This window comes from Artibeus jamaicensis, unplaced genomic scaffold (assembly GCF_021234435.1).
Source record: "Artibeus jamaicensis isolate MK-2021 breed Jamaican fruit bat unplaced genomic scaffold, CSHL_Jam_final contig_1015, whole genome shotgun sequence".
Taxonomy (NCBI): Eukaryota; Metazoa; Chordata; class Mammalia; order Chiroptera; family Phyllostomidae; genus Artibeus; species Artibeus jamaicensis.
Genome location: NW_026521194.1, coordinates 746,615 through 760,231, shown reverse-complemented (window position 1 = coordinate 760,231; position 13,617 = coordinate 746,615). Strand labels below are relative to the sequence as shown.

Sequence of the window (13,617 nt, the reverse complement as noted above, 5' to 3'; positions counted from 1 at the left end):
TAGTGGGGTTGATCCTTCCCACGGACGCACGTTTGGGTGTGTGCCTGTGTGCACAGCTTGGAATGACTGCTTTATTTCGGACTGTGATTTTTATCGCATTTGCCAAACCTCGTGACACAGCCAAGTTTCCTCTTAGTAATGCTCGCTGGTTGAGGATGAATGTGTTACACTAGATTTGCATCACTACAGTTTCATGACTTGTTTCTTAACACCAATTTTAGGCTTTGTTCTCACTAGGTGGGACCTGGTTACTCAGACCAACAACGCAGCTGAGAACAACTGGACAGTGAACACGCGTGGACAGCACTCTGACCAGACGGGGCTGACGGGGGTTGGGGGTGGGTGAGGGATGGCCAGCAAGGCCAATGCGAAAGTACAGGGACAGATCACAACTCAGAAGGGAAACCAGCACTTAGGATTTTCCTTCCAGGGGGCGGCTGCGTTTTCCAGAGCAGACTGCTAAAAGGCCGAGAATTCGAGGAGGGAGGATGACAGCTTGACTGAGTTGGGGGGAAAATTGGAATTCGGGGCCTGCTGAAGATGGGGAGACTGACGGCCCCCCACATTTGAGGTCAGGACTCTCTTAATAGTAAAGTGTTACTCTTTGGGGCCCTATGGTGTAACCTGTGTCAGAATTTTCTTCCTTTTTAAGGTGTGATAATGTTCTATCGGATGCATGCGTGTGCCGCATTTTGTTTATTCCTTCACCCATCAATAGACACTTCAGTGGTTTCTACTTCAGCCTGTTGTAAATTCTGTTGCTATAAGCGCGGTTGTGCCGATATCCGTCCAAGATTCTTGCTTCCACTTTTTGGGGGCTCATATTCAGAAGTGAAGTTGTTGGATTGTATAATTTTCCTGTTTAATTTTTGGAGCAATCCTTGTACTGTTTTCCGCAGCAGATCCACCCTGTGCATTCCCACCAGCGATGTGCTAGGAAAGGCCCCAGTCTCTCCACACGAACCCTTGCTACTTTGCTGTTTGTTTGAAGGATATCCATCCTAATGATGTCACAGTGGCATCTCACTGTGGTTTTGACTAGCATTCCCTCATGACCAGGGATGTTGAGCATTTCTTCATATGCTTATTGTCCATTCAGAGACTTGGTGTCCTTCTTTAGAGAAATGTCTGTTCAAGTCCTGTGCTCATTTTTCACCTGGGTTGTTTTGTGTGATTGAGTTTTAGGAGTTCTTTATATATTCCAGATATCAGCCTCACATCTGGTATACTCTCGTATGATTTGCAAATATTTCTCTCTTATCACTCTGCTGATACTGTCCTTTGATACAAAACTTTTTAATTTTGATGAAGACCAACTCATTTTTTTGGTTGCCTATGTTTTTCCTATTATATCCAAAATCATAGAGAAATCGAATAGCATGAAATCTTTCCCCTGTGTTTTCTTCAAGGAGTTTTATAGTTTTAGCCCCCACATTTATGTCCTTGGTTCATTTTGAGTTCGTCTGTGTGTATGGTGTGAGGTAAAGAGCCAACTCCGTCTTTTTGCATGTGGACCCAGTTCCCCTCCCCCCCCCACCATTTGTGGAAGCGCTGTACTTGTGAACTAATTCTTAGCATCGACCCGTGCTGAGCTCTAAAAGTGGAGCATATGAAAGACTGCTGCTGCCATTGGAGGCCCAGAGCAGACCTGCGAAGAGCTCCAAGACAGCTGGTCAGTCTGAAAGGTTCCCCTTCTGCTCAGTCTCACAAGATGCCTGGGAGGGAGCTGGGCAGTGGTGACCCTGCCAGTCTCCTGGCTGGAGCCAAAGCAAAACAGAAAAACTACAGAACGGTGGTGAGCAGCACCGATTGCTGTGGTTTACGGCTCTGCTCCCACTTACTGTGTGACTTTGGTCAAGTTGCTTAACCTTTCTGTTCTTCATTTTCACTTTCTATGAAGTATGCAAGGCCATCCAGACTGTAAGTGGTGGCAGAAACCTTGAGAAAGGTCCTTGGCATCTGGTTGAGTGGCCTTCAGACACCCTCTGCAATCCCCTTCTCTTAGGCCCTGGCATCCAACAGATATATTCAATAGGTCTATTGAATTTATCCTTTCCAGGATAAATGAAGACCCCCCCAGTAATCACTGTGGGTTGCAATACCATCTGAGCTGATTTGTTTGTTAAGAAACTAACTCATGTGGGTTTGCACGGAGTGCTTCTATTGCTAGTTTTTAATGAGCCCAGTACAAAGAGAAATTCTAGTGGGTTAGGGGTGTGACCCCTGCACTGGAGGATTAGCCAAAGCAGGGCCTGGAGATCACTTGTTGCTTAGCAACCACCACCAGGCTGCTTGGTTCCTACAAGTGGACCTGGTGAATGTCCTCAGGGATTGGGATTTGGGCTGTGTTGTTTAGAAGGCAGTGGGGACTGGATGTGCGTTGGGTCAGCTATAGCACAGACCCCACTCCAAAAAAAAAAATTTGAGCACCTTCAGGGAACTGGCTATACTGGAGACTGTGGATATTTTATGGCCCAGAAAAGCTCAAGAAACAGACTCTTCAGCTGAAGGGCTCAACAGGAAGCTCTGCTGACCGACCATCCCTGTTCTTCAAGTCCTTGGAGTCTGCCAGGCCTGCTTGAAAGAAAGCCTCGCCTAAGCACATGAGCACGAAGCATGTATAGTGTGCACACGGAAGCATGTATAGTGTGCACACGGAAGCATGTATCCGTGTGCACACGGAAAGTGAGGAAGCACGGGAAACCTCACGCAAAACACACCAGGAATTTTTAACAAGGTGTCGGCATCATTTTGAACATCATTTTCTAACACTATTAAGGCTGAACATAATCCTCCCAGTTTCTCTCCTTAAAAAAGAAAGAGTGACTTCTCTTTCCATCAGAGCAGCCCCAAAACCCCACCCGTGACCACACCCCCACCCTGCCTTTGTAAAAGAAAAAACTAGTAATATTAAATTTACTTCTCTCCCGCTGAGAGCTTATTTTAGGCCTCAAAGAACTGTTAGTATAAGTCCCTGTTTCTCCGTCTCTCTTATTATTTCTCTCATTATGAGGCTTTTCTACGGAAATAAAAGTTCCCTTTCGTACAGCCCAATATTAGCCAATTACACACACACAGTAGCCAATTTGAAAGAGTGAAACCAAAGACAGAGGACGACGAAAATCTCTGGTCAGGAGAAAGAAATGAGGTTCTTCTCAGGGGAAAAGAGCTAAAAATACAACACGGAGATTAAAGCCGAAGGGAAATTTGCATTTTGCTGAATATTAAGATGAGACTTTCTCTGCCCCAGCCTGGATGAAGAACACTGTTTGGAATCAGACCATTAACCATCAAGAACTTTTAAGATATATTCTATTATCCAATAATGCTATTAAAATTAACTGGGTGATTTTGACAAAATACTAAAGAATCCATGCCAATTATTAAAGAAAAAATGTGCTGAGTAGGTCTTTTACCAAAATAAATTAAGAACATCACCCTAATGGTTATAGTGTTCCAACCTCAGAAAAAGTCAAGCTGAATTACAAGCATTTAAATATGATTTAGAAAATCTATGCCAACCCTTCTTAAAACAGGCAAAGACTGGAGCTGTAGTTCATTGTACTTTCTAAGGAGAAAACAGGACCAGTGCTGTTCATGCATGCCTAGCCAAAACAGATTCTTCAAAAGCAGACTCCTGGCTCTCCCCAGGCAATTCACAAAATACTGTACCATACGGTATTGGTATCAAACATTAGAGCTTTATGTCAAATTTACCAACCACCCCACTGATCAGTTTGACTAAATAAGAATAAAAAATTCTAAGCTTCTAAAGGGCAAAACAATGAGCATAAGTAGAGTCAAAAGAAAAAAATAAACAGGGAAAAATATTTATGATATGAAGGACAAAGGGCTACTGCAAATCAATTTTTAAAAATGAGTAACCCAAACGAAAATTAGGCAAATTCAAGAATGGGCAATTGGAAAGGAATATCTTCCCCTTTCATAATTTCATAAATGCAAAGAGAACCAATCAGATACCATGTTTTAGCCATCAATTAACACACAAAAATAAATTAAAATCTGGTATCCCAGTATTGACAAAAATGTGGGTGAACAGGCATTTTCTTATGCCGTAAGTATGCAAAAATGTTTAGCCTTTTTGAATGGCAATTAAGTGAAATCTATTAGAATGTTTAATGCATGTAACTTTTGACATACATATATACATGTACACATATATGTCACTATATATGTTTTATATATCAGTGGTTACTGCAACATTATTTATCATGGAAAAATTAATACATAAATATGTCATGGAATACTGTGTATTCAGCCATCATAAAGAAGGGGTTTGCTTTCTATTTTAAGACGTGGTAATATGTTTAAATAGATTTTTAAAAAGTTGTGGAACAGTATTTGTAGAATGATCTAATTTTTATATAAAATAGTTGCATGGATATATGAGTCTTTACATATGCTTTGCATATGTTCATATGTACAGCTACACACCAAAACAGGAACAGCGACCACCACAGAGGCATGCGATCAGCAGGTGAAGCAGGCAGAGGGCAAGGCAAGTTCACAGACGGACTGCGTTCACCATCTTCTCACTGGTTTTTAATGCCCCGACACAATTTGACAGTTGCCCTTGAAAGGGTCCATAAAGATGTAAAACTAGGAACTAAATGAACATTTTTAAATGCGGTAAATAAAATTTGCCTTATGTAATTATATGGCAAGAATTTAAAGTGTAGCTCATGAACCCTTCACAATGAAATTGAGAACTGGAGCAGAAATTAGTTAGGCCTTTGGGGTAAGGTCGCAAGATTCAGTGAATCTGTTTTTAAATGGTAATGGAAAAAAAACACAACGAAGATTAAATTAAAAAAAAAAACAAGACTCCCAGTTAAATTTGAACTTCAGAAAAACAATGCACAATATTTGGGCCAAAGAGGAGGAAAAAGTTCACTGTTTCTCTGAAATTCAAAATTACTGAGCACCCTGTATTTTATCGGGCACCCCTATCTTGGGGACATATCATGCTCCCAGCTGGCTCTCGGTACATGCCTTGGTCCGTGCCCAGGGTCCCCCATGTCTTCAGCCCCTCCCTCTTCCTCTGTCCCAATGGTTCTGTCATTGGCGGAAGACTTCTCGAAGCATGTTAGGAAACTTGGGAGCCATTCCCCGGAAGAACATATACTTACAAAAGCCAGCCTCTGAGGACATCCACAGACTCTCAGACCCGTCTACACACTCCAGGTTCAGGACCCTGGTTTCTGTCTAGGTGTGAAATGCTGTCCTGATGTTTGGAATTCCTGCCATCTCAACACGTGCTTGGGAGAACTGTATTTTCCCACCTCCCTTCTATGCTGCTCTAAAAAGCAAGTTCCAGAGCATCTAGAATGGCCAAGTAACTGGGGAGTTGGGAGGCAGGAAGAGTAAACTGATGAAGGATTCACACAACATGATTTCAAGACTTCTTAAAACTACAATCAAGACAGTGTGGAACTGGCAAGAGCATGAGCTACACAATGTCGGTAGAATAGAACAGAGTCTAGAAGTAAACCCACCTGAGTATGGGCAAGTGATTTTCAACAAAGTTACCCAGATAACTTGGTGGAAATAGACGGTCTTGTCAGCCAATGTCTCTGGAACCACTGGTGTCCATCTGCCAAAAATGAGGAAAGGTTCCCCACACATCACACCGTGTACAATGCTCTCAAAATGGGCCAGAGACCTCAACGTACCCACTCAAATAATACAATTCTAGAAGAAAATATAGGGAAAAACTTTTGTGACATTCAGTTAGGCAACTATTTCTTAGGAGTCAATAAAGCACAAGCCATAAAAGAAAAAATGATAAGTTAGACCTCATCAATATTAAAATCTTGTCTTCAGAAAACACTGTTAATAAAATGAAAAAACAAACCAAAGATAGGGAGAAAACATTTGCAGGTCACATACCAAATAAAGGATTCGTATCCAAAACATAGACAGAACTCTCACAACTCATTTAAACAAACACCTTATCAAAGAAGAGGTTTGGATGGTAAATAGCACATAAAAAATATTCAACATTAATCGTTATGAAAATGCAAATTAACACCACAGTACGATACCACTCCACACCCATAAGAATAGCTAAAATCTAAATTACCATTTAATACCAAAGAAATGACAAGGATGACAGCTATTAGAATTCTCATTTATTGCTCACGGGAATGCAAAAACGGTTTACCAGTTCCGAAAAACAGTTGAACAGCTTCTTGTGAAGCTCCGTGGGTACTTACCGTAGGACCTGGCGATTCCCCCCCGCCCAGGTATTCACTCAGGAAAATGAAAACCTACGCCCACTGAAGGACCTGTGTGGGGAAGTTTATGGCAGCTTTACTCATAATTACCAAAAACTGGAAACCCAAATGGCACTGATTGGAGAACAAATGGTGGTATATCCATACAATGGAATCCTATTCAGCAGCAAAAAGAAACTATCGATACATGGAAACACATGGATCAGTCTCATGGATCGAAGTGTTATGCTCAGGGGAAGAATCACCGAGGTGGTGTGACTTCATTTATACGATGTGCTGGAAAGAAACAAAACTCTAAGGGCAGAAATGAGACCAGTGGTCGCTGAGGCCGGGGCTGCGGAAATTTTTCCTACGAAGGGGCCCGAGGGAGCAGACCGAGGGGATGCGCTGTCCCGTAGCTTAACTGTGGGGACAGTTACACAGCTGGACGGCAAACCCACAGAACTGAATGCTTTTCAGAGTAAATTTCACTGCACATAAAGTATACCTTAATTTTTTTAAAAAAATCCTTTGTCTAAGGAACAATAGGGGAAGCGAGTCTGAAGTTAGAGAGTTTGGTTTTCTTCGTATGGTTCCTACCCAATGTCATTGCTCTTTAGGGTAAGATACTGAGGATATATTGAACCGTTTTCCTGTTCTAATGCATTCTATTTTGCTTAAAAATTAAGGATGGGGTTTTGCTCCACATGACATATTTCCGATTCATGACGGGAACACTGTGGGGAAAGTGGCTGTGGTCCTTACGGCCTCCCACTGGGCAGGTGTGCTGCCAAGGGTGGCTCTGAGTCCCCACGCAACCCAGGGACCCCATCCTTTTCCCGGTGGGCTCCTCCCGCCCACAGAGGAGCCCCAATCTGCCTCTGAAACCCACAAGGAACAACCACGCTTCTTTCAGTGAACCAGAAGCAACAGGTGAGCGCAGGTGAGCGCGGGCGAGCACCAACTCTCCAGGCCACACTGAGCAGGCGACGGCAGAGCCGGTTCTCTTGTCCGGCTCCTGTGTTTTAAGGCGGCCAACCGACCGCATTCTTCGGACCACCGGAATCCGAATGAGAAGTGGGGGTTGAGAAGGCGGGCGAGCTCCTAATAACTGAGCGGGAATTTTAAACCCCGAAATTCACAGCCGGGCTCTCGCATTTAGATCCCAGGAGCTTCTACGAAGCGGCCAGGGTTGGGCGCAGGGCAGTGGGGAGAATAACTAGAAATGTACCCCCCAAGCCCGGCCCTGTTGCTGCGTTTTCTGTGCGGGGGGGGGGGGGGGGCGCAGGGTCCCTGCCTCTGGGCGAGGCAGCTCTGACCACAGGGGCCACTGCCGGGCGAGAAGAGCTAAAAATACAAGCCGGACGCTCATCCTGCTTTCTGACCCCAATACCCTTCAGCTGCAGGCAGGTCTCCTTCCTCTGCGATGCTTGTGACCTGGGGGTCTAAACAAACCATTTTTGGACGGCACCACGTCCCATGAGAAGCTTCAGCAAAGAAGCTAAAAACAGAAATGCGTTCTTGTCAGGTGGCCGAGCTGAGAAACGTGATGGTTCCTGAGTAGGTGCCAGATAAACAAAATGAAACAAAATCACTTCATTTTAATAACACCGTGAAAATGATGATTTCTTCCTTTCAGTGAAATTGTTACAAGGATTTGGGCTTGGGTTTTTTGGGTTTTTTTTTTCATTCATTTGAAAGGAAAACTTGAAGTCACTGAGATTTTTCTGAGAGAATACTTGTCTATGTCATGACTTAAAAAACTATGCATTTGTCAAAATTTTAATACAGCGCACTTTTCATTTTTTAAACATGCGTTGCAGCATCACGCACGCTGGGAGGGAGAAAAAGCTGACTGTTCATTGGACAGCAGCCCTCAGGCCCCAGAGAGCTGGCGGCATCACATTTTTCACAGGAAACCTGTCCGCTTCTCCACAGACCTTGGATTTGGGCATCATTTCACTTCTTTCCAAAATGCTTTAAAACTCATTCTCTCATACTTTGTTACACTTATTGAAAAAAATGTACTATGTCCCCATTTACGAACTGTATCTTTTCTATAAAGAAAATAAGACAAGCAGGATTAGCCCATTTTAGAGAGGTGAACAGCAAGGTTCAAGGATGTTCCATTACTCTCCCAAGGTCACAAAGAGGTTACAGAAAAACCAGAGCAAGAAGCAATGTCTCTCGACACCTCGGCTAACATTGGACATTTTGGACACAAGACAATGCAAATTTGTGTGTGTGTGTGTGTGTGAAGAGCCCAGTGAAGACTGACGCTGTGTGAAGAACTAGAATTCTTTATTGTTGTTTGTTAGCAAACTTCAATCAAAAATAGATTCATCTGGAGCAGATCCATTGTTTTGAGTCAGCATGTTTAATCAGAAGAGAGGATTATAGAATCAGCTTAAGAGAGTAAAATTAACTTACATGAAAAGCAACTAAACAAGCCCCTTTTTTCTCCAAGTGCAGAAATGGACACATTTTCATTAAAATCCCAAATATAAGATTCCGAGGGAATGTGAAATAAAAAAAAACAAGCAGGTGTCTGACGGCTCTGAGAATCTGGCAGAGAATTGTTTCATTAAAATAAAAAAGCTTCACAAACAGATTATTCAAATTTAAACAATCCCTACCTCTGATGGATGGCCCAATAGAAGCAAGGCACGCCCGTCCCACTGATGGGAAAAGAACACCTGGCCCAGCAGCAGCCGCCTCGGACACCGGCCTGCTTCCCAAATGAGCCAGAAAGGCAAGGAGAGCCGCCCCGTTCAAATGAGCCACATTCGAACACTTTTCAAATGTGAAGTGTTCTCGGGCCCATCAGATGTATTTACGATCCGTTTCTGTATTGCCCATTTGCATACCATCGTGCAACTAGAACCCAGGATTGCGAGTCAGGGATGAAGGGCCTGCTTGGCAAGGCCGGGGCCGGCCTCCCTACTCAGCCTACTCCACAGCTCTCCATCCAGCCAGTTACCTGGTTCAAACCCCAGCTCTCCCAGTTACTAGCAGTGTGACCTTGGGCCAGTCATTCAACTTTCCGGCACTTCATCTATGCAATGGGACGGTTACAGCACCAGATCACAGGACACCGGGAGAGCTGGTGATGTCTGTAGAGCCCCTGAAATGGTGAAGGTGCACAGCAAGTGCTTGAGAAACGTTAGCAGCCAGCATCATCATCATCATCATCAGGTCTCTGTAGCTTAGATTTCCATGTGGAATCCACTGAACCCATTGGTTTACCATGTTTCAGTGGGTTAGAGCAATAGCAAAGATATGTTCTGAGTGTATGGTTTTTAGGGCAGCATCAATTGTGGACCTTGGATTCACCACACAATCAAAATGAGCTTCAATGTCTACCTTTGACACAAGGACAGGATGGTCCTTCTTCTTTCTACCTCAGGCAGGTAGGTGATGGGCACACAGAATGTGTGCCAGAATTTAAAAAGAAAGAAAATAGAAGCAGTGATACTTGTGCAGGCGCTACAAGTGGTCTGTGATTTACAACAATTAATGGAATCCTCCCTGAGACCTTGTTTTGTATGTGGCACCAAGACATGGCAGTCACCCACTAAAATTTTGGTTTGGATGCCAAGAATGAAGGCGCCACACACACCCACAGGGGAGAAGGAGGTTTCCTGCTCCCATAACGAGGCTCTCTGGGGAGGGCGGGCAGCACCCAGGCAGGTCCCCATTGGCTGGAGAGAGCAGGGAAGGAGACTGTCTTAGAGGTTCACTGCAGACTCGTGGAGGGGACGGTAAAGCGTGGCCCAGGGCTTCCGTGGCACGAACCTCTCACAAGCGCCAAGGGAAAGAGCCCCCAGGCTTTGTGTCAGCTTGCCTGGACTGGGGGAAGGGGGGTCACTAAAAGGGGGAGGGGACGGCTGAAGCTTAAATGCTGCCAGTAGACAAACACCCCAAAACAGAATCAGATTCTATGACAAACCCTGGGACAGGAAGATCCCATCTTCGAAGATGAGGAAGCAGGACTGTTTTGATCACTTGTCACAGCAGATCAAACTTCCGCCCTTCAACTTCAAGCCCACACTTCCTCCCTTCACCCCAGTTCCCAGTCCTGTGAGTTTCTGTCACCAGGTGATACAGAGCAGTGCCGTGCCCACCGGCTTGCCCTCCAGTGATCAGTGGACCACAGAAAAGCTGAAGACAGCTATAATCCATTTTAACCCCTATTAGTGGCTTATGATTGATTGCCTTAACTTTTCCACAGAAGAGAGAAGGAAGCAAGGGAGGAAGGGATGTAAGAAAGAAGAAAGGAAGGCAGATTTCAGACTTCGGTTCTAGTGTTTCCATTGCTTAACACCATTGTCTTTGTGGCTGTTTAAAGGATTCTCTTCACATACAGGTAAAATTCCACTTCCAGCGCATTTGGTGAACATCAGGTTTTGTTTCAGCAACCACACTCCTAGCAACACCTAGCAGCCATTTCTCTTATCTGTAATTGAATATGCAAAGTTTTTTTTTTTCTCTGTTTCATGTTTTTACTGAGATCACCCCTTCACTCCCCCATAGAAAACCTAAGTCTTAAACATCACTGCAAAATCATGAAAGATTAAATTGAAATGACCAGGAATCAATTTTTCATGGGTTATAAGGCTCTCTGAATCATCTCAGCTAAGTTCTCCTGGGTAACCAAGCCGGATCAGGTTTCAAATTTGCTCAGCTTTCCTGTTAGAATTACAGTTACTTCAGCTCTCTCTTCAACTGGAAACTCAGAGCACCCAGGTCTGTGTCTCCTCGGGCGCAGCATCCATGCAGCTGGGCTGGCCCCGAACGGGAGCAACACAGGAAACCGGATCTGTTTTGAACCAGCTGGTTCTGCAACGTGTGTGGCTGAATGAACTGCATTATATATCAAACCACTACTCAGGACAAAAAAAAAAAAATCTATGCTTCTTTGTTAGCTACATTTAGGAAACACTAAAGAGGTCTTTGTCTTTCTTGAAGATTTCTTAGATCTCTTTCTAGGGTCACAAAAACAAATCTCAGAGTAGAGCAAAATTTCCAATGTCCAGTCTTTCTTCCCGTGTAACGGGCGCTGCCATGTGCTCTGACCGCCTCCCTGTCTATCCCTACTACGCTCTGAATTATCTGTCTCTTTCAAGGGTGCAATTCAGACATGCAAATACAACAACATTTGAGAGAAGCATTTAGGCGACTTATTTCTTCAGGGAAATTACTATCCATCGACATGGGAAATTAGTAAGCAATATTTGTCTTAATGGTTAGAATGGCTCCAACAGGCATTTCCCCAAAGAGCCATCGTGCCCCAGATCTCCGATGGACAGACATTGTGCTACACACTCATCATTATCATCCTCCTCCCCTTGAAGGGAATAAAAGCTTACTGGACCCAATTAACAAGGAAGAGCATAACACTAAAAAGAAAGATAAATTCAGGTTGACAATCTGCTATTAACAAGAAAAAGATTTGAGGAAATAGCAATAATTCTGTCAAGGTCAAGCTTCTCAGCCCCATCTGCCCCTCTATTTAAAAAATTAGAGCATGTCATATCATATGTGGACTTCCTTCCCCCCAGAAATAAGAGCGGATTTGCGAAAAGTAACTCTTGGGGCATTGTATCAGATTTATATGAAACAAACTCCTTCACTCAAAATGTAAGGGGAAAAAAACATTTCATCTCAGATATATTTCACACTCACTGGATTTAATTTCATCATGTTAGATAAATTCATTATTTGCCCCTGCCTTAGAAGAGACTTGAGCATATTCTACACACCTCACTCCCTAATCCCCTACTGAAAATGTTAATGTTAATAGGTTAATTGGTTTCATTGAGGTTTAACATTCTTGTAATCCAGACTCATCTACTATTTTCTGCCAAATTTTCTCGAAGTCCAAATCCACGGGCAGCAGCTGGCCGTCGCTTGCACCGCCCCACGCTTCCTCGAAGCTTTCCAGTGCCGTGCTCAGCCGGGGTTGGGGGGGGGGGGCGACACACCAAACGCCCCCCAACACACACTCAACGTCCCCCACCAATGCCTCAGACCCTTCCAACATCCGCTCCTAAGCTCAGAAGGGCTGGTCTCAGGCCGCGGGGAGGCGGCTGCCCTCTTGGCTCCAGCTGCCTGGTCAGGGGTCTCAAGGGTGGAGAAAGAAAGTGTCGACCACCCGGCACGGAGCCAGCCATCACCTGCCTCCCAAACCCCGCACCCTCGACACACGCGGTGTCCATGGGACAGGGAGTAGGAGACACTTGGATATTGAACACTCGGCAGGGGACGCTCGGAGCTGGATCCTCTAAGCGGCCACCGTCGGCCCCGAGACCACATTCTAGTGGAGGAGACTGGCTCAGCCCGGGCTGGGAGGAGCGCTCCACTCGGTGACCAATGCTCGTATCGGGAGTAGCCGGCTAGAGTGGCTGCCAGGCCCTGGAGCGGTGCGCCCCGAGAGCCCCAGGCTGGCACGGCCGGAGCGCCAGGGTGGGCAAGGAAGTGGCACTTGCAAGGTCAGCGAGGTGTCCGCGTCGACGCGGACCGAGAGGCCGGACCCATCCCCTTCCCAAGCAGGAGACGCCAGCGTCCCGCAGGCTGGAGCCCCACGCCCGGCAGCGCTCGCGGCCAACCAGGGGAGGCTGTGGGTCCCGAGCCGGCGCCCCGCCCCTCCCCGCGCCCGCCACGTTCACTCACCTGGCAATTGGCGCCGGAGACCCCGGCGGGGCAGGTGCAGCTATAGCTGGGTTCGCCGATGGGAGCCGGGGACTGAGGGCCAGACGCGGGGCGCGGGGTGCATACGCCCCCGTTCCGGCAGGGCTGCGAGGCGCAAGGCCCCGGAGCGGGCAGCGGCGTGGCGGACACCGGGCTGGCCGGGCAGCTGCCCCGGGGCCCCGCGCCGAGCAGCAGCAGCAGCAGCAGCAGGGCCGAGGCGGGCAACAGCTGCGCACCCGGCGCCGGGGCGCGGCGCGGCGGCATGGCTGACCGAGTGGGCACGGGAGCGGAGCCGGAGTCCGAGACGGGGCGCGGTGGCGGCGGTGGCAGCGAGGGCTGCTCTGCCGGGCTTGGCGCCTCCTGCAGCTGCGGGCACCGTGGTTCCCGGGGCAACGACGGGCGGGGCTTGTGGGCGGGGCAAGAGTGGAGGCGGGGCCAACGGGGGCGGGGCGCCGCCCCGGAGCAGGGAGGGGAGGCACCGGCGTGGGGACCCCTCCCCGCGAGGTGTTCCGGCTGGAGGAGCAGCGAGGCCAGCCGGGCCGCAGGCCTGCGGGTGCGTTCGGAGTCCTGGGCGTGTCCCAAGGACCCCGGAGCGGGCGGCGGTGGCAACGCGGGCCAGGCCGGGAGCCAGACGGTGCTCGGGAAGGGAAAAGGTTGAAAGGGTCAATGCTGGCGGACCGGAGGGCTTCGC

At 46.8% G+C, this 13,617-nt stretch overlaps 1 protein-coding gene across 1 annotated transcript in view; it reads right to left on the bottom strand.

The window, feature by feature from the left end:
* Positions 1–13,287, bottom strand: part of DNER (delta/notch like EGF repeat containing) — a 254,654-nt gene extending 241,367 nt beyond the window's left edge. The window contains exon 1 of the mRNA XM_053656593.1: positions 12,909–13,287. Coding sequence (XP_053512568.1) covers positions 12,909–13,190 — 282 coding nt within the window. The 5' untranslated portion in view covers positions 13,191–13,287. The remainder of the gene's footprint in view (positions 1–12,908) is intronic.
* Between the last annotated feature and the right edge of the window lie 330 nt (positions 13,288–13,617).